We start from the raw sequence: 20,446 nt of genomic DNA, 5'->3' as shown, positions 1-20,446 counted from the left end.
TCTGTTTAATCTGCAACAAGCTTAGGAGGTAAGAATGCTTCCTGCCATCCCTGTTTTGTTTATTGATTTATTCTTAAAGTCAATACGTTTTTATATTTAAGGAATTTTACATGTGATTCCTTCCACTGCCGATCAGCTTAGTTCCTCTGAATTCAGAATCATAATCTTCAAAATAGCCCTTTTAAAAAGAACTTTTGCTCGGTCCACAGTTGTCACCGTCTGCCCACGGTTTGTCCGGTCGGGCTCCTTTGATCTCCGCTTGAAGATGGGGATCTTCAAACATCCCCCCACATTTTGGGTCAGAGTAGATGGATCTTGCCTTGTTCTCAGTTTCAGACACCCTCTTAACACGAAGACGTTCAGACCATGTTCACCCCTGGACTCTCACCCCCTAGACTTGTACAGATTTGGGGGATGTTCCAGTACATTTAAGTGCAGACATTGTATTCTCCGGTGAAAAACCTGAGAAAAGAAGGCATCTTTGTTTCATGCCAGCATTAAAATTAGAATACTAATTCAGCGTGGCTGAGATTTCCCTTATGTCCCCTGCCTTCGGTGATTCTGCAGTCCCGGAGCCACCCTTCGCGTTCGTCGGGCACCCCCACCATCACTGTACCTGTTTCGGTACCTTGTTCCTTCTCCCCTGTAGCAACTGCACAGTGAGTTCTGGCTTGCAAGAGAGGACTTGCTTTGTGCTCTTGCACAAGTCGTCGTCAACAAACAGAACAAAAGCAAACGCAGGTGCTGACTGCCATCCTCGTTTTCAGGAGAGGAAGCTGGGACACAGAGCGGTGACCTTATCTGTCAGCGCGTGTGAGAGGCAGGGTTCTGAGCCCGGCAAGTGGCTCTTTGCTGCAAGGAGGCCCTGGGAGGCACCGCAGGATGCTGCAAGGGAAGCAGGAAGTGAAATAGACCTTGAGTACTAACTTTGAAGGAAAAAGTCCTGTTAATAAAATGCCATTTATTTTTTTCTTTCTCATTTGATTTAATGCTGTTGTATCATTTATCAAAACCTAATGTATTATCATGAATGAAATAATACTTATAAAGTTTTATGTTTTTACGGGATTCCCAGCCGTTTTTTATTGATGTGCAAAAGTTACATATTGAGATTTTAAAAAACTATAAAGAGAAGCAAGGTAGAGTCAAGTCATAGTGCTAATTGGATTGCATTTGCCATAGTTAGGTAAATCAGTTCTTTCCTTCTGGAGATTTTCATGGGGAAGCAGTTATTCTTATATTCTTTTTTAAAAAATATAGTCCACATATTAAAAAGCAGCCCTGTTAAAGTATACAGTTCCCAGGGGTTTAGTATATTCACAGGAGTGTGCGACCATCAACCACTATTTAAAATAATTTTTTTAATGTTTATTTATTTTTGAGAAAGAGAGAGAGAGACAGAGCTCGAGCAGGGGAGGGGCAGAGAGAGAGGGAGACACAGAATCGGAAGCAGGCTCCAGGCTCCGAACTGTCAGCACAGAGCCCAACATGGGGCTTGAACCCACGAACCGTGAGATCATGATCTGAGCCGTAGTTGGATGATTAACTGACTAAGTCACCCAGGCACCCCGACCACTGTTTAATTCCAGAACATTTTCCTCACCCCGAAAAGAAACCCTTGCACCTAGTGGCAGCTACTCCCCACCTCCCCACCCTCTTGGCAACCACTAATCTAGTTTGTGTCTGTGGATTTGCCTATTCTGGATTTTTTTGTGCCTAGTGTCTTTCACTTAGCATGGTGGTCTGAAGCTTCACCCGTGCTTCAGGAATAGCACGCATCCGGCCTTTGTTCCTTTTTATTGCCAAATAGTATTCCATCGTAAGGACAGACCACATTTCCCACTTCTACGTTCGTCAGCCAATGCACATTAGGACGGTTCCCACTCTCTGGACATCACGAATCTTGCTGCTCTGAGCATTAGCGCGCCAGTTTTTGCGTGGACGTAGGTCTTCCTTGCGCTTGGGTGTGCACCCGGGCGTGGAGTCTCTACTCCCACTAGAGCGTGGCCCTTGTCCCTCTGCCCCAGGGTGAGCAGCTGTGCCTCCTCGGTTGCCCTGGTACCTGTCCAGCCGCAGCACGCGACACTGCCCCCATGAGGCCGGAGCGGACAGATGCATCAGGAACAGACCCGGCTGGCCCGGACTTGAGTCCTGCCTTTGCCACTCCTGGCTGGATGGCCTTGGGCAAATTACTCACCGTCTCTGTGTCTCAGTTTGATCGTCTGTAAAACAAGGATAGCAGTGTCACGTACCTCATGGGATGCTGGGATTATTAGCCTATTTATTGATGAATGTGAAAAGCTTGAAACGATGCCTGGTACATAGTAAGTGCTCCATACATACAGTGTTTGCTGCCATTGTTATTAGTAATAGAATCTTAAAAAAATACATTTGTGTTTAACATTCTGTGAGAGATATGTTTGCGTTTTTCTGTGATAGTCTTCATAGTGTTCTATTTTCTCACTAACTTTCTTCGGTAGTCTTTTGGGTAAGGCAGAGGCCAGATCTGGAGGCCTATTTCGATCTTAGATTGATTTTGGTAATGACATTGAATTTGATTTACCCCCATGAGGGTGCTGGGGGCGGGGGGTGGCGGTGGCATCCAACACTTGCTGAGCTCTTAACAGTGTGGCGGAGCCTGTTTTAAGGGGTCTGCGTGGGTTACTTCTTCGGATTCTTCTCAACGGTCCCCTACAGGAGGCACTCTGGCTGCTCCCGGCTTCCCTGATGAGGCAGGGGAGGACGGAGCTTGTCCGTCAGCGGCATGGCAGCCTTGTTCTTCATTTAATCCCCACCCCCCGGGCCAGCATGGGGGGTGGGGTGGTTGTGCCCCACAGAATCCGTAGGAGGCACGAACGGCTTTGCCCACGGTGGCACAGCTCGTAAGCGACAGGGCTGCCTTCCAGCCAGACGGTCTGACTCCAGTGTGGATTCACACGTTCACCGTGTGCGCTTCCCTGACGTTACCTTGGAAACTCTGGAGACGTCCCGGTTCACAGTCGTGTCCCGTCACGGGATGTGAGTGTGAGTAACAAAACCGCCAGGGGTAACTCGTCAAAGCCCCCAAATAAATACATGTGTAACATCGGAAGCTTAGTCTCTAGAGTGCGTTGTAAACTGTCACCAATCAGGCGTTCGTGTTGAACGATGACAGCGTCTGTCTAGCCAGATTGTTTTCATGGGGGAAATCAAGAGGCTAAAGTCTCGGTACTTGGCAGCTATTTTAGGAAATTAAGATGAGTCAGGTCCTTACTCACCCCTTTTCCTTAATCTGCTAATATCCTGAGTAGATGTGGGTATGAAAATATATTGTGTAGTTGATACATTTGTTGTATATATACACACAAATATACATACATTGTATATTTGATATATTTGAGTTAAGAGCCCATACCGTGTAGGCCCTGGTGCTGCTGTTTTGACCGTCCTCTCGCCCCACTGCCTGTATGACAAGCCCAGGCTTCCCTCTCCGCCCCTGCCCCTTGTTTTCAGGCTCTTCCCTGTACAAGCCGGTTGGTTCCATGTCAGCATTTTTTCCTGCCGTCTCAGACGGAGTTCGGGTAACCTATAAGATGAAACAATTATGATACGAAGAGAATCCGAAAGAAGTTTCAGGGCAAGAGTGGGAACTTTATCTTTGTTGATATTTAATTAGAACCAACACAGATCTGTGATTCTTTTCTCTGTATTCTGCGCAGTTCGTGTGACTCATGTGTCCTGATGAGGCCTGTGGGGTTGACTGCGGCACATGACCACCCACTTGAGCTTTTTTAACATGTGCAACTAGGCAGACGTTTTTGCTGCAGTCAGTTGGATGTATTCAGTTAAGCCAAATGAAATCACCATTTTTGTATATTGAAAATAGCAAATATTTGAAAAAATGGAGTGCCAGAAACCTCATGTGGTTCAGCCCAAAATTAGGCAGTACTCCATGGAGTTAGCGGTTTTTCTTTAGTGTCTTATTTATTTTTGAAAGAGTGCAAGTGGGGGAGGAGCAGAGAGAGGGGGGCAGAGGGTCCGAAGCAGGCTCTGTGCTGACAGCAGCTAGCTTGACGTGGGGATTGAACTCACGAACCGTGAGATCATGACCTGAGCCGAAGTTGGACGCTCAACCGACTGAGCCACCCAGGTGCCCCCGTTGAGTTAATGGTTTTACGTATCTGGACATTAGGACAGAAACTCCATGTTAAGTTATGGACTAGAGTGAATTCATTCTGGATGCCTCCAGGAGAGGTTTGGAATAGTAATCAGTAAATGTTAGGTAGCCGTGCCAGATCTCCTAGAGAATATAAAAAAGCATAAAAGTGCGTTCTTGTTCCCAAAGCAGCCAGTAATCTAGATGAGAAAGCAGAACCAGCATTGACAAAGAGTTAAGTCAACGCTGAGATACCCAGCGAGAGAGGCAACACCCAGTCTGGACTGGCGTCCTAAAAAGGCAACAGGAGGTTGGTTAAAGAGGGTACAGAAGTAAGCGGGCGTTAGGGTGGGTAGAGCTTATGAACACGGGGCAGGTAGGGGGAAAATAGGAGCAAGGCTGGGAACCAGAGGGGCTTCCAAAGGGAGGGATGAATAGTCAGTGGGCGGGGTGAGCGCCCGGCACAGGAGCGGAGGATTGAAGTCCGCTTGGGGCCACGAGATCTCTGCTGCCAGGCTGAGTAGACGGGATGTGCTGCGCATGTGGGTTTACACCATGTCCGGATCGCCCAGGCTGTGCGTCCAGTGCAGGTGTCCTCGTGGCTGAGTCTGTGCCTCCAGGAGAGCCTGAGAAATCTGTAACCAGACAGCGAGGTTCGGAAGCCACGGACAGGCCCGTCTCTCAAGTGTAGACTACGGCCTGCCTGCGTTGGAACCATCAGATGGCACTCGTTAAAAATGCAGATTATTGGGCTCCACCCCAGAGCTGCTACTGAGTCAGAGTTTCTGGGGCTGGAGCTTGACAAACCACATTTTTAACAAGCTCCTCAGGCTGTTCTTGGCACACTGACGTTTGAGAGCCTTACTGTAGCCAGTGAGGAGCCGCCAGGGCGGTGTCCTCGGGTTGTGCAGGGTGACCCTTGGGGGTGTGGTGGTTGTTGCTCAGCGGCACGTTTAAGGCGTCTTGGAAAACTGCTCTGATCTGAGCAACATGTGAGCTTGTGCCAGAAATTAGCCTGGACCAGTAAGCAAAGAAGTCAGAAGTCACTGAAAATCAGGGTCAGCCTGGGAGCTGGGCTGCAGCTGGGAGCATGGGCACCAGGGCCGCATAGAGAGAAGTGGGTTAGGGACAAGAGTGGGATTAGCAGGGACATCGTGGTGGACGCTTGCTGCTCAGCACATGTCCATTTTCAGCTTCTTAACGGCCCCTGACCTCTTTCCCACCGAGTCCAGGTTGGTGGATCCACAGTCCATGACCCCGACTTTGCCAGCCAAGCGCATACAAGCCCAGGCTGGGCCGACCAGATGCTTCCCTCTTGGACGAGAACACTGAGCAGAGGGTCCAAGACACTAACGCCGTTTGCTGTCGTATCCCAGCCACCCAGGCTGTTTTGCTCTGGGAGTCCTGTCTCTGTCCCCGCCTTGGCTTCTGGCTGTTTCCAAGTCCTTTTCCCTGGCGTGCAGTCAATTCCACGAGCTGCTGCTGATGGCTTTTCACCGGAGTCCCCTTTCTCTTGGAACCCTAACTGTCCGAGCCGGCACTAGTGACTTACATAAGGAGTGTATGTGAGGGCAGGGTTCCCTGGGATCTGGGAGACTGTAGGATAGGCTAGAGACACCCTTCCAGTGTCGCGCGTAGCGCGGGGCCATACTCCAGTTTGGAAGAAGATGTGGAGAGAAGGCAGGGCCAGCCTGAAACCGAGGTTTCTCAAAGGGAAAGAGAGGGCTACCACTGTGAGCCAGGAACCCTGGACATGACTTTGGACATTGAGAAGTCAAATGTATACTTTCTTGGGTTTATCTGTCATTCTGTTTTTATGGTTTGCTTTAAAAAAAAAAAAAAAAAGTGCTTCAGTAAACTTCTTTTGACTATTTCGGATGCTCTTGGGGAATGACAGGGAAGAGAGGTCTGTGTATTCAGAGGCCAGCACACCTGAAGACGTCATCGGGAATGCTGGTGGGGCCCTGCGTACAAGAAGAGAGCAGGGTTTTTGCGGGCTTACCTGGCAGAGCAGTGGTAGTAGGTGGTCTGAATTGGGTGGGAAGGGGCAGGGCAGGAAGAAGAGAGTGGGAGACGTGACTTTGAGAGGTCCTTCCTCGCGAAGGCTGAGGGAAGGCTGAGTCCAGGGGAGAAGCCCTGGGAACACAGAGGGGCAGAGTCACCGGGGTGTGATGCCATGGGACACGTGTAATACACGTAGGTAGCTGTCATGTGTATGTAACTAATAGGGCTGTAGGTACAAGGACGGAGGAAAGAGGGAAGAATGGGTTATGACAACTTGAAACATCAGCTCCTAAAAGAATGGGGACAGAAAGTAACAACCTGGTCCCTGGCTGGGGAGAGGAAGATCTTAAACTGAGTGTAGTTGGATACTATGAAAATACCTCAGGAATTGTTAATTTTGTTGGCTGAGCCACGTTGCTGTAGTTCTGTTAACGAAAGTCTGTCTAGTGAACATTGTATGCATTGAAGTCTGGCCTTAAAATATTCCAGCGAAGGGCGCCTGGGTGGCTCAGTCAGTGAAGCATCTGACTTCGGCTCAGGTCACGATCTCACGGTTCACGGGTTCAAACCCCGTGTCGGGCTCTGTGCTGACAGCTCGGAGCCTGGAGCCTGCTTTGGATGCTGTGTCTCCCCCTCTCTCTCTGCCCCTCCCCGGCTCGTGCTGTGTCTCGAAAATAAATAAACATTAAAAAAATGTTTTCAAATACTCAAGCAAAGAAACAAGCAGGGAGTTGGTGAGAATAAGTGGAGCAGACCTCTGGGCCTTAGTTCCTTAACTGGTGCCAGCAGCCAAAACCCAGGGAGCTACCCCAGACCCCTCTCTCTGTCCAGCTGGTTTCCAGGCCCTGCCGGTCCTGAAAATCCCCCACGTTTCCTCCTGAGACTGCCTGCGTTCGGCCCTTACCACATGTCGTCTGAAAGACGGCAGTATTTTCCTTTGTTTACTTGCCCCTCACCTTGCTGCCCTCGGGCCTGTCTCCCTCACTGAAACCGAGGTTGTGGGTGGAAGAAAGAGGTGGGCCCGCCAAGTGGGTATACCGCCAGGTCTGCAGGTGACAGCGTGGCAGGCTTACAACGTGCAGCGTCACACGGTGGAGAAAGCCCATGTCCGCCCGAGTGTGAGGCCCGTGCTGCCCTCTGGCCAGATGGTTTTTCAAGTCATTCTAGGCAGAAGGGCCCAGCCTGCCAGCAATTTAATAAGCACCCGTGGACTTGAGGCGCCACGTACTTTTTGTATAGCCCGTTGTTCCAGTAGCTCCGTTAATACTCCAGACAGGCACGGATTTGTAGAAAGGACAAGTGCACACTTTTGTTGTGCTCATTATAAATAGATCCAGTCTTGCAGAGAGCAGCCCAGACACAGTGAGTTTCGAAACAATTCTTTTACTGGATATTCCTACCTTTGAGGTGCGATTCTGTAACAAATCGTAATACCGATGCATGTTCACAGCCGAAGCTCGGATTCCCACTCCCCCCATCCGGCCCTTCTCTTCCATGTTGGCCGAAGGCAATTTATTAATCCTTGGGGTTCTCGCTCATAATCCCACAGTATTGTCCGTACTTGCAAAACACACCCTGCATCTGACTGTTTCTCACCACCCTGCACACCCCTGGTTCTGGCTTCAGCTTCTCGTGCCTGTGTTACTCCAGTAACCATTTTTGCCATATAGATACACATATCTTTTTCTTAAAGATTTTATTTTTAACTAATCTCTACACCCAACACGGGGCTTGAACTTGCAACGCCGAGATCAAAAGCCCATGCTCTGCTAACCGAGCCAGCCAGCACAGCCCCTTTGCCTGCTTACATTTGGTTTATTTTCACCATGGCAGCCAGTTGGGTTCTTTAAAATATAAACCGTATTGATTTTTTTCTCTGCATAAAACTTTCCAGTCATTCCTTCTCACTTGGAGGACAAACTTCACTTCTTGTAGCAGCTGCTATGGCTTCACATTACTCATCTTCGTCTGGCTTCACCTTCTCTCCCTTTCGCTCAGCCACTGCAGTAGTGCCTAAGCCAGGCCAGGCCCAGGCCTGCCTCAGGGCCTTTGCACTTGCTGTCCCCTTTGTTTGAAATTCTTCCCTAGATAAGCACGTGGCTTGCTTCCTTAGCTCCCTCTGGTTTCCACTCAGACATTATCAGCGAAACCTCCCCCGGACAACTGAAGTATAAAATTAAAACACCCCAGGGGCTCCTGGGTGGCTCAGTGGGTTAAGCTCAGGTCATGATCTCACAGTTCGTGGGTTTGAGCCCCACGTCAAGCTCTGTGCTGACAGCTCGGGGCCTGGAGCCTGCTTCGGATTCTGTGTCTCCCTCTCTTTCCCTCCCCAAGTAGTGCTCTGTCTCTCTCTGTCTCTCAAAAATAAATAAATGTAAAAAAAAAATTTTTTTTAAGAAAAAAATTAAAACACCCCATCAGCTTCCTACTCTCTGAGTTCTCCTCCCTCCTCCCAGCCTGGTATCTCGAAGGAGAGATTTAGGGAGTGTACATCTTTTGGCAAACAGTTCCACTTCTCATGATAATCTCATGATCAGAAACAGTCCCAAGGACATTGCTTGAATGAGTGTCTTTATACTTTGATTAAGCAGTGCAGTATGTAGGGAGCCTTATCCAAGTCAGATACCTCATCCTGGGGTCTTAAATCTGCACTAATCTGTGCAGCCGGCTTTGTCGGGAAGGCACCCTCAAGTCAGTCAGTTATGCCAACTCAGATTATGCGGATCTGGATCACCAGTTTCTCTCTCTCTCTCTCAATGTTTGTTTGTTTATTTATTTTGAAAGAGCGCATGCATACAAGTGAGAGCGAGTGGGAGAGGGGCACAGAGAGAGAGAATCCCAAGCAGGCTCTTTGCTGTTAGCATGGAGCCCGATGCGGGGCTCAAACCCACAAACTATGAGGCCGTGACGCGAGCTGAACGAAATCAGGAGTCGGATGCCTAACCGACTGAGCCACCCACGTGCCCCGAGAAACTGATTTTTTTAAATGTTATTCAATTTTAATATGAATTTAAATTTAATTTTAACCCACGCGCCTAGTGGCTCCTGTTTTGGGCAGCACAAGACCCACAGCGACAGCAGGAAGCGTGGTTAGAAATCTCTACCACAGAAAGTTCAGTAGCAGGAAACTGGAATTACGGTATAGTCACAGGATGGAAAATAATTACAGTAAGAGCAAACATTTATTTGTTGGGTGCTTTCTTTAAGCCAGGCGGTGTCTCAAGCACTTGACCTGCCAGAACTCCTTGGATTCTTGCTGAACATAGTGGAAAGAAATACACTATAGCCTTCCGCCAACAGGGGTGAATGAATCCTAGATGCACAAGGCTGAGGGGAAAAGCAAGTCCCAAAAGTTGCCTACCATGTGATAGCATTTTTCAAACCTTAAAAACAAGCAAAATGAAACACTGTTCATGGGTATACAGATACATGGTAAGAATTCAGGGTACGATGCTTTTTGTGGAGAGAAGGTGCCCCAGTGAGCCGGCTCTGTCCCCTCCTGACCTCCTGGCCTCTGCACGTTGTCACAACTCGTCTGCAGCCGCCCTGGGGTGAGCAGGCACCAGTTGTGTGGACTTGTTAGGACAGCGTTTTCACTAGAAGCCGTGATCATTGCGGCGTCACCAAAGCTAGCAATGAATCTGGTTTCAGTTCGCGGTGAAGCACGTGTTCGGTTACAAGAGGGGGTGGCTTACGTTAGTTGCCTTGGTCGGGTTCCTTAAGCCCTTGTTATTTAGCCAAACCCTTTGCTCCAAATGTTTGTTTTTTGTTTCCTCTTGTCTCATGCTGAGTTGAGCGTTACCAGAATCGAGCCGCAAGAACTTAGTTTGAAAATGAAAAATCCGAAAATTGTAAAATAACAAATATGTTTACTTATGAACCGTTATCGTGAAAGTGTTGGTTAGAAGAAAAGCCCAAACGACACCTGAGGGCGTTACGAATCAATCTTTATAGCAGATTTCATCTATAGGTCGGTGTAATTTCAAAATTACATAGTGGTTTGTGGTAAGTTGCGTTCAGAAACATTCTGCTGCCGAGGGTCCGGTTTTGCTGTTGGGAGTCTACGAGTGGCCCGGAGCTGATGGTTGAATTTATGTCAAGCTTTTCTGTGTAATATGTGCATCTTTGACTTTTTTCCTTATTGTTCCGTCTTTATTCTTTCCTGCATTACTGACATGGGTTTATCTTTTCTCCCTTTAGAGAGTTTTGAGGTGACAGTCACCAAAGAAGGTGATAAAGGGTTCTTTCTATCCCTCCTATGAATATTAACCCACTAACTTTGTTTATAAAATTGGGAATCAGCCCTTAAACAGAAGAAACTGTCATGCTCTTTTACCCTGATTTATTCTCCTACTTTGTTTCTATTTTTAAATATATCGATGGAAATTGTATGTAACCAAACCCTTGGTCAGAAATATCTAGAAATCAGACATCCATTTGAACTGTACGGATAATACTGTACATTTGTTTCTTAATTGAACTTACGAGATTCGCTTTGTAACCATTTTCTAGGAGCTGTAATTTTGGAAGAGTGCAGCCTTATTTTTACATGAAATACATTTTTTTTTTGAACATATACGTATACATCAAAAGACTTAATGTTCTCCCACCGGCAAGAATGGACACCTAGATTTCACCCCTCATTAAGCTTGTGAGCCAACTTCCAGGTGCTGATGTCCTGATGTCCCCAGGCAGGCTTGTTTCGCAGGTCTGATAGGCTAGCTTTGGAAACCAAGGCAAGTCTAGCAAATCCCTCCCTGTGATGGAACCCATCTTCATAGTAAACCATAGCTGTTGAAATGGATGCCTGAAAAGTTGGTATTTCTACCTTTCTCATTTAGTAGTTTGTTTTGATTCCCTAATTTTAGCCAGGCTCATTGCACAGGAAGACTTGTTTCTTTTGACTTTTTTTTTTTTTTTTTTGACAGAATTTCTGTAATTACGGTGCTGAACCTTTTATGTTACCCTCCTTCCTCTCTCAACACTTAACTGCATTTTAGCCTTCTCTCTGGTCCAAATCAAAATCGCTGCCCGGCTGTCCCCAGTAGCTGGGGACAGTTGCTCTGCGTTACCAGGCCGTGGCTGTTTGCTAATGAGACTACTTTTACCCTGGAGCCATCTTAAGTACTCCTGTGAAATGCCTGTCTATATTTTCTCTTTCTCTCTTTTGTATTCCTGCATGAATGGATGCAAAGTTAAGCAAGTTGCTTGGAAAGCGAGAACATGCTTCTTTTTACTAAAGCCCCAGAACTTATCCCTGTCCAAGCACAGTGCCCTTGCTTTGTCCACAGACCCTCTAAACCCCTGGCTGCCGAACTGTTGTCATTTCTTTTCTGGGGGCGGAGGTATGGGAAGGGGGAGGGGAGCACGCAGACTCCGGGGGGCAGAAATTCTAACGTGCGCTGCTTTGACTCCCTAGGTGAGATTTGTGGATTTAAAATTCATGGGCAGAATGTCCCCTTTGATGCAGTGGTAGTGGATAAGTCCACTGGCGAGGGAATAATTCGCTCAAAAGAGAAACTGGACTGTGAACTGCAGAAAGACTACACATTCACCATCCAGGCCTATGACTGCGGCCAGGGGCCGGATGGCGCCAACGCGAAAAAGTCTCATAAGTAAGTAAGCTGACCAGAGAGAGCGCGTGCGAAGAAAGCAGTACTGACCCTTGCTTTCTTTCTGTGTCCCCGAGACTTTCTGTGTTCTTAGAGATGAGGCAGAAGGTATTTCTGGCTCTCCGCTGAAATTGTAAGCTCCTTGAGGATAGGAATCCTGTCTGTTTACCCTGCAGCATTAGTTGTCGAATAAGCAAATGAATGGGCAGTTTTATCCCACCCAGCACTCTAATGACAGAAACTAGAGCTCTGCACTGAAAATCGGGAAAGCCCATTTTTTCCTCCAGGAGGATATTTTGTTGTTAGGTTTCTTTTTCCTGCAAATCCAAAGGGCAGAGCATTCGTTCATGCTGGTGGGAGCGGGCTGACTTTGGCGCCCCATCCTGGACGTGTTCATATCCATATCCTTTGAGAACTGCTCGTGGAACAGACAGGACTCTGAACTAGACCTGGGTTTAGAATTCCAGTCTTTTCTCCGCCACTTTCCGTCCCTTCGGCATGGGGCAAGTTTTCGTCTTGTTGAGTCTCGGTTTCTACTTGGCTCCTGGGCTAGGGAGAGAGGGGCACGCTGCCACGAGACCCATCGTGAGGGTCAGGAGGATGCGCGGCGTTGGGTGTGGAGGGTCTTGGTGCACACTGGGGGTGCTGAGTGCCAGAGAACTACTCCTCATCCTTTTCACACCGTGCGATATTACTGTTGTCCTTGAAAAAGCCTTCTGTGGGTCAGAGATCCTGTCTGAGTCAGAAACACGCCCGGATCAGTAGCCCTGAGACTGACCCTTTCCTCTCTTTGTAGCCAAGTCTGTGGTGCCTTAGTTTTCTCATGCCCAAGACGGGGAGGTGGAAGGGCAGCACGGGGTCGGCCAGGGAGGGAGCACTGAGGTCGCTTGGAGGACCTTCGTTTGTTGGATCAGTTAGTGGGTCATGGGCAACAGTGGGCTGCGAGCCGTCTCCATTCCCTAGAAGCAGGACGGGATTGGTTTCCATGCTCCTGATCAGACTCCCCATCCACGTTTCCCATCTTCTATCTATGTCTTACTCCTTCTTCCTTTGGGTCTAATTTTGTCTGATCTAGTTTATCTCCCTTCTGCATGCCCTGTCCCGTATTGTTAAGAAAACCCCAAGTCTCCAAGTCTCTTATTTTACTGCCTTTTTTTTTTTTTTACCAGCCATTTTACTCCTAGGACCTGGAAGAATCAACTTAAATTCCTATTTTAACTTTCTGAAGTCCTCTCCATGCTAAAATAACAACAGTGACTAGTGTAATTTTTTTCTCCATCATACAAACTTCATGAAATAAGATATTAGCAAAAGGAAACATAAAAACGGGGCAGAACTGGTGTACTTTGGGTTAAAAAAACAAACCGAACACACAGCTTTTTTTCTTCTTCTTCCAGAGCAACTGTCCATATCCAGGTGAACGATGTGAACGAATATGCACCTGTGTTCAAGGAGAAGTCCTACAAAGCGACCGTCATCGAGGGGAAACAGTATGACAGCATCCTGAGGGTGGAGGCCGTGGACGCCGACTGCTCCCCCCAGTTCAGCCAGATATGCAGCTATGAAGTCGTCACTCCAGACGTGCCGTTTGCTATCGACAAAGATGGTGAGTCAGAGGAACAGGCCTTCCTCGCCAAGGTGACGGTCCATTGGCAGTTCCGCACGTCGGCGAAACTCAGATTGGAGACCGGCTTCATCCATCCCTTCAGGATGCTGTAGCAAAGTACCGTGAGCTGGGGGCTCAAACAGTCAACAGTTCGCACTGTTCCGGAGGCCGGGAGACCGGGATCAAGGTGCTGGCAGATTCAGTGTCTGCTGAGGACCCGAGTCCCGGTTCCCAGGTGGCCATCTTCTATCTGCGTCCTCACAGAGCGGGGAGAGAGCCCTCTGGGATCCCGGTATGGGGGCCCCACACTCACGACTTCATCTAACCCTAAGTTCCTCCCCTAGGCACCACCTCCTAATATCACATTGGGGGTTGTCAGCATTCAGATTTGGAGGGGACAAGTATTCATTCCGTAGCAGAGACCGAATGGTGTGTGAGTTTCAGATAAATATTTTTTCACTCTGTCCCCTGAAAGCCTTTTTGTTGGCACCTGAAGTCATGGGTTCTTTTTTTGGGCGCCCTATTTTTCCTTCTTCCGCCAAGGTCTAATAAAAAACCCCCCACCTAACATGTTTTTAATCTGTACTTTCTCACTTCTCTATCAAAGTGCATCTGAAAAGACTGACCTTTAGTTGGTCTGTCTTCTGCTCTCCATTAGATTTGGATCTTCTGTCTCATCTTGAAGACGAAGGTTTCTGCCTTACTGCCAGGTGCTCCAGTCCTTTGTAATTGAGCAGAATGAACTCATGCTGGAGCTCAGCTTTTTTTTTTTATTAGGTTATGGCCTCTTGATGGTGATGCAGTGTCTCTGTTGTTAATGCACAGTCCAGAATCTTTGATGAAATTACGGACATTGCAAACACTTTGCAGACGTCTGTACCCATACTCAGAAGCAGGCTTCTGTTCTAGCAGGTGGGGGTAGGGAATCTTTCTCTCTTCCTGTCTCTGTGACACACACACACACACACACACACACACACACACACACACACACACACAGTAAGTCTTTGAGCAAGAAATATTTAATGCAGCTTCATCTAGTATTTAGTATTTGAAGTACTGGAATTACTTTTCTTTATTCTCTCATACGTTAAATACTTAATCTTAAAGCGCATATAAAACCAAAGAAGAAAAACTATAAGAATAAATGGAGGTCGAATTGTGTAGATTCATTCCTTCTGTTTTAACAGCCCTTAAAGATGGATTTAGTGTGCGTTCAAGCGCAGGAAAGCAAGACCGAGCATTAATTATCTCGAGCATCAGGTTGATTTCCGTGTCCGTGTTTATAACACTTAGAACACATGTACTTTGTTTTTTGTGCTTTTATTTAAAAAAAATATTTTAATGTTTATTTATTTTTGAGAGAGAGAGAGAGACTGTGACTGGGGAAGGGGCAGAGAGAGAGGGAGACACAGAATCGCAAGCAGGCTCCAGGCTCTGAGCTTTCAGCACAGAGCCCGATGCGGGGCTCGAACTCACGAACCGTGAGATCGTGACCTGAGCCAAAGTCGGATGCTTAACTGACTGAGCCACCCAGGTGCCCCAGAGCAGGTGTGCTTTGTGTTTCAGCACAACTTTGCCTTCTCACTGTTGTTTGTTTCCCCTCTGGAAGGTTACATAAAAAACACAGAGAAGCTAAACTATGGGAAAGAACACCAGTACAAGCTGACCATCACCGCCTACGATTGCGGGAAGAGAAGGGCAGCGGAAGATGTCTTGGTGAAGGTCAGCGTCAAGCCCACCTGCACCCCCGGGTGGCAAGGTGAGCTTCATTCTCCTTTCTGCTCTCACACCTGTTCTGACACGTCGCATACCAGAGGGCCCTAAAGTGTGAGTCTTCCTCCTTCCTTCCCTCCTTCCCTCCTTCCCTCCTTCCCGGGTTTGTGGACCCACACAGGATGGAACAAGAGGATCGAATATGAGCCTGGCACGGGCTCTTTGGCCCTCTTCCCAAATGTCCACCTGGAGACGTGCGACGAACCCGTGGCCTCAGTGCAGGCGACGGTGGAGCTGGAGACCGGCCACATCGGGAAAGGCTGTGACCGTGACACCTACTCCGAGCAGTCTCTTCACCGGCTGTGCGGTAAGGGGGCCTGGTGGTCTTCGGTGAGGGCGAGAGACACCCTTTCAGGTGGAAGAGAGTATGTGTGGGCGGCGGGGGGGGGGGGGTGGGGGGGGTTGTCTGTAACCCTGAACCGGAACAGACTCTGACTTTCTGACACGGCTGTTACTGCCTTGGCTAACTGTCATGCTGGATGGGCTTCAGGAGGTACATAAACCCCTTACAGCCTGTTCAGAATGTTACATGCGTGTGCATTTTAGGAGCCGGTGATGCGAGGAAAGTGTTTCTCTAACGTACGTTGAGGATAATCAAAAGAGAGGGATTATGTAAGTAGAGTGAGTTTGAAATGAGATGTTTATCTAAGGACTGAAGAAAAAAATACAGATAAAGCAATAGCTTTTGGCAAACGAGAAGTAGAAAGCCGAAACTACGGACGCTCACGTCTAATTCTGAGTCTCAGCAGATTGTTTACCACAGACATTATGTGAAATCCAGAGACCCCCGTGGTTACGAATCCCATCGAAGCCTTGCCCTCCGTCTTCACCAATAGTTGTGGGTATTTTTCTGGTTTATCTGAATGAGGTAGAGGTGAGGTATGGATGCCTGTCGTGGAAAATGCCGAGGAAGAGTGTGCCGCTTGGCCAGCAACGAAACCCCCGTAACTGAAATGAGCTGTCCGTGCTCAGAGGGCATTTTGTGCCTCAGGAGCTACTTGGCGTCAGCTCTGTGGGCGGCGTTTTCCCACGTCCCCGTCTTTCCACCGGCCTGATACAGCCTGTAGGATCGAGCAACTAGATTTCTTACATAACTGGAATATGCAAAACGAAAGAGTTTATCCTCTGCTGGCTTATCCTAATGGTTAATATTCTCCGTGTTGCCTGACTCTGGGTCCACATAGTCACGTACTGAAATCTACATGGAAGGTGAGAGGTCTGGGACATATTTTAAACTATGTACATTTAAGTGTAACGTTTAAAATTTATTTTCTCTCTCTAGTGCCATGATTTTTTATGGCATTAAGTGAACATTTTCTCAGCAGAACAGTTTACAGTTAGGGAGGAAGAATGGAAAGAATTTCCCCCATGAGTGCTTCCTGCACACTCTGCATTTCTGTATGTTTCCTTCATTCACTGTGCCCATCAGGCCCACCAAGGAGGTGGTGTTGACCTCATTTTTACTGAGGAATTCAGTTGGGAGAGGAGGGGGAGAAGTTCTCACTTTTAGGAAGAAAGGGGCAGGCACTGGCATTTGACCGAGGTCGTATGTGAGGTCATGCTGCTCCTAGGAACAGAGGACCAGGTGATGGGGAGAGCTCCCAAAGTCTTCTTCCGTGGGCACATTTAAAAGAAAAATGAGCTTGGCAGTGTGTAACAATAGCTGCAGATTTTTTTCATGTTCCTTGGTTCACTGATTCCATTTCTAGGAATTGATGCTAAGGGAATAATCGTGGATCACACGGAGGTCCTCGTGAAGGCAGGGTTTGTCATAGAAAAGAGTGGGGACAGTCTCAGTGTTTGCCAAGGAGATCAGTTAAATAAGTCACAGTGTATCGGTGCAGTGAAATGCTCAGACATTTAAAAATGTGCTATAGAAAAATACTAATGGGAATGCGTGTACCTTTATATACATCGTAGGACTGTATTTTTTATAATGTGTATATTCGTAGAGAAAAGACTGGAAGTGTTTGCACCCAGATGTTAATAGTGGATATATTTGGGGGAGTGCCTGGATGCCTCAGTTGGTTGAGCATCCTACTCTTGATGTCCGTTCAGGTCTCGATCTCAGGGTTGTGAGTTCAAGCCCCATGTTGGGCTCCACACTGGGTACAAAGCCAACTTAAAAAAAATTTTTTTTTTAAATAGTGGATATATTTGGGTGGGATTACAAGTAATGCTTTCTTCCTTTTATCCTTTCTTTAAAGTTTTTTGTTTTTTTTTTTTTTTTCCCCAGGCAGAACAAGAGGGGGAAGGGCAGAGAGAGGGAGAGAGAGAATTCCAAGCAGGCTCCATGCTCTCGGTACAGAGCCCAGTGCAGGGCTCGATCTCATGAACCATGGGATCATGACCTGAACTGAAATCAAGAGCTGGATGCTCAACCGACTGAGCCACGCAGGCACCCCCTTTTTTCCTTTAAGCAAAAATATCCACAGTTAGTTATTATTTATGATTAAAAAAAAAATAAAAACCCTTATTTTTAAGGAACATAAGCAGAAGCTAGCAAACTGTGTAACTGGAAGATAGGATGTTGCCCTTAGTGTGGCCTCGAGACTCTTCTACCTTCCGAGTCCTTCACGTTGTGCGTATTGTTACCGTGTCGGCTTAGGTGCTGCGTCTGGCACCACCGAGCTGCTCCCGTCCCCAAGTGGGTCCTTGAACTGGACTGTCGGCCTCCCCACTGACAACGGCCACGACAGTGACCAGGTCTTCGAGTTCAACGGCACCCAAGCAGTGAGGATCCCAGATGGTGTCGTTTCTGTCAACCCGAAAGAGCCTTTTACGATTTCCGTGTGGATGAGGCATGGGCCTTTTGGCAGGAAGAAGGAGACCATTCTCTGTAGTTCAGACAAAACAGGTAGGTTAATCGTGCAGTCAGGGCATCGTACTTGAGTGGCCGCCGCGGTGGTCGCTGGAAGCAAGACCCCTTCTTCTTCCCCGAAAGGCTCCTGGTGACACACATTTTTCTGTGTTCTGTGCGAGGGCTCTCCGCCCTCGAGATACTGTTCTGCCGTTGGGTGGTTAGTTTTACTCCGTGAGTTGGGCCCCACTTCTCAGTCAAACCCAAGTGTGTCTGTTTCCAAACCCTGCCTTGGCCCGACTGGAGAGTTCATTTATGCGGGTAAATGATAGGACCGTGTCTTCAAAATCCATTAAGGAAATAGCTTTTATTTCTCCTTTGGGTATTAAGCTGGCAGCTTACCAGGAGGATTTCTCTCGGCAGACATGAACCGGCACCATTATTCACTGTACGTCCACGGCTGCCGCCTCACTTTCCTCCTCCGTCAGGATCCTTCAGAAGAGAAGAAATACAAACCTGCAGAATTCCACTGGAAATTGAATCAGGTGAGTGCCTGGAAAACTCACGGGTTTATGACCTTTCCGAGAGTATAACTGGGTATTGCAACTTCATACAGGACCAGCTATTTATGGGCAGTGTATATTTATATTTATGAATAAATATAAAAATATAAAAAATTTTTTGCAATGTATGTAGACACTTTGGGCACAGTTCTGTTACAGTAACTATAGTCTTTTTTCTTATTTTTATTTTTTTATTTTTTAAACATTTATTTTTGAGACAGAGAGAGACAGAGCATGAACGGGGGAGGGTCACAGTGAGAGGGAGACACAGAATCCGAAACAGGCTCCAGGCTCTGAGCTGTCAGCACAGAGCCTGACATGGGGTTTGAACTCACGGACCGCGAGATCATGACCTGAGCTGAAGTCGGACGCTTAACCGATTGAGCCACCCAGGCGCCCCGAGTACCTATAGTCTTAATGTACACATTTAGTTTCTTCTGATGACGTTTAAAAACAACCTTACTATATTACTTGTGGGTTATAGGATAGCAAATAAATCCTTTGAACTCCTTTCCTCTGAAAGCCTACGTTTTTCATTTTATACGTTTATATTTGACACATCCAGTATTAATATAAAGAAATTATATGCTTTAAATTCAAAATACTGTGTTGTAGTTTATTGAAATTTGCAGCATTTGATTAAAAATTGGGATTGAGACCCTTGTATTTGTTTATTCATTATTTAAAGCCTTGCCTCCCAAATTGTGCCAAGGAGCCCCCGGGTTGCTTCAGCAGATTTAGGGGTGCCGTGGGATATCTTAGACTGTCAGAGAGCCAGCAATCTTGACATCTTTCAGAAACCACACAAACTACTAGCTTGAGGGAGTTTACAGTGTCACCATTAGGTCACCTTACATCCCTTTTGATGATAGCGTATCTTTTGCAAAGCTGCTTTCCCAATAGTTTCTGTGATAAAAAGCAAGTATCACGTGAAAAACAATTGGTGCATTTCAGGAAACAAGGGGGCGCTGTAAACTGAGGAAACCTTTCCTTTAAAATCACAGCAGATCGTTTCTTTTCTTTTTTTATATTAGAAAGCAAGAGAGCGTGTGCACAAGGGGCGGAGGGAGAGGGAGAGAATCTTTTTTTTTTTTTTTTAATTCACATTAGTTAACATATAATGTAATAATAGTTTCAGGAGTAGGATTTAGAGATCCATCACTTACATAGAACACCAGCGCTCATCCCAGCAAGTGCCCTCCTTAATGCCCATCGCCCCACCCTCCTCCGCTCATCCCAACAAGTGCCCTCCTTAATGCCCATCGCCCCACCCTCCTCCCCTCCAGCAACCCTCAGCTTGTTCTCTGTATTTAAGTCTCTTATGGTTTGACTCCCTCTCTGTTTTTATCTTATTTTTCCTTCCTTTCCCCTATGTTCATCTGTCCTGTTCTTTAAATTCCAAATACAAGTGAAATCCTATGATACTTGTCTTTCTCTGACTTCTTTCACATAACTGACTTTCTCTGACTTCTTTCTTTTTGATTGCTGAGTGATAATTCCATTGTGTATATAAACCACCTTTCTTCATCCATTCATCGGTTGATGGACATTTGGGCTCTCTCCATAATTTGCCTATTTTTGATAGTGCTGCTATAAACATTGGGATGCATGTGTACCTTTGAATCAGTGTTTTTGTACCCTTTGGATAAATACCCAGTAGTGGCAATTGCTGGGTCGTAGGGTAATTCTATTTTAATTTTTTGGGGAACCTCCATACTGTTTTCCAGAGTGGCGGCCCCAGTTTGCATTCCCACCAACAGTGCAAAAGTGTTCTCTTTTCTCCACATCCTCGTCAACATCTTTCCTGAGTTGTTAATTTTAGCCATTCTTACAGGTGTGAGGTGGTATCTCAGTATGGTTTTGATTTGTATTTCCCTGGTGATGAGTGATGTTGAGCATCTTTTCATGTGTGTATTAACTATTTGGGTGTCTTCTTTGGAAAAGTGTCTT

General features: G+C 47.0%; 1 protein-coding gene across 4 annotated transcripts in view; it reads left to right on the top strand.

Annotated features, from left to right (window-relative positions):
• The window catches only part of CLSTN1 (calsyntenin 1), an 88,995-nt gene that overhangs the window by 47,788 nt on the left and 20,761 nt on the right, over positions 1 to 20,446 (top strand). For 2 of the 4 annotated variants that reach the window (XM_042996588.1, XM_042996586.1), the window contains exons 3-9: positions 10,340 to 10,369; positions 11,559 to 11,754; positions 13,149 to 13,357; positions 14,970 to 15,119; positions 15,255 to 15,440; positions 17,742 to 17,990; positions 18,357 to 18,478. In XM_042996588.1, the coding sequence (XP_042852522.1) occupies positions 10,340 to 10,369; positions 11,559 to 11,754; positions 13,149 to 13,357; positions 14,970 to 15,119; positions 15,255 to 15,440; positions 17,742 to 17,990; positions 18,357 to 18,478 (1,142 nt within the window). The remainder of the gene's footprint in view (positions 1 to 10,339; positions 10,370 to 11,558; positions 11,755 to 13,148; positions 13,358 to 14,969; positions 15,120 to 15,254; positions 15,441 to 17,741; positions 17,991 to 18,356; positions 18,479 to 20,446) is intronic. The other 2 variants (XM_042996589.1, XM_042996587.1) reach the window with 1 other exon arrangement.

Source organism: Panthera tigris, chromosome C1 (genome assembly GCF_018350195.1).
Source record: "Panthera tigris isolate Pti1 chromosome C1, P.tigris_Pti1_mat1.1, whole genome shotgun sequence".
NCBI classification, from domain to species: domain Eukaryota; kingdom Metazoa; phylum Chordata; class Mammalia; order Carnivora; family Felidae; genus Panthera; species Panthera tigris.
Note: the sequence above shows the minus strand (reverse complement) of the source record. Positions and strands in the feature narration are given on the sequence as shown.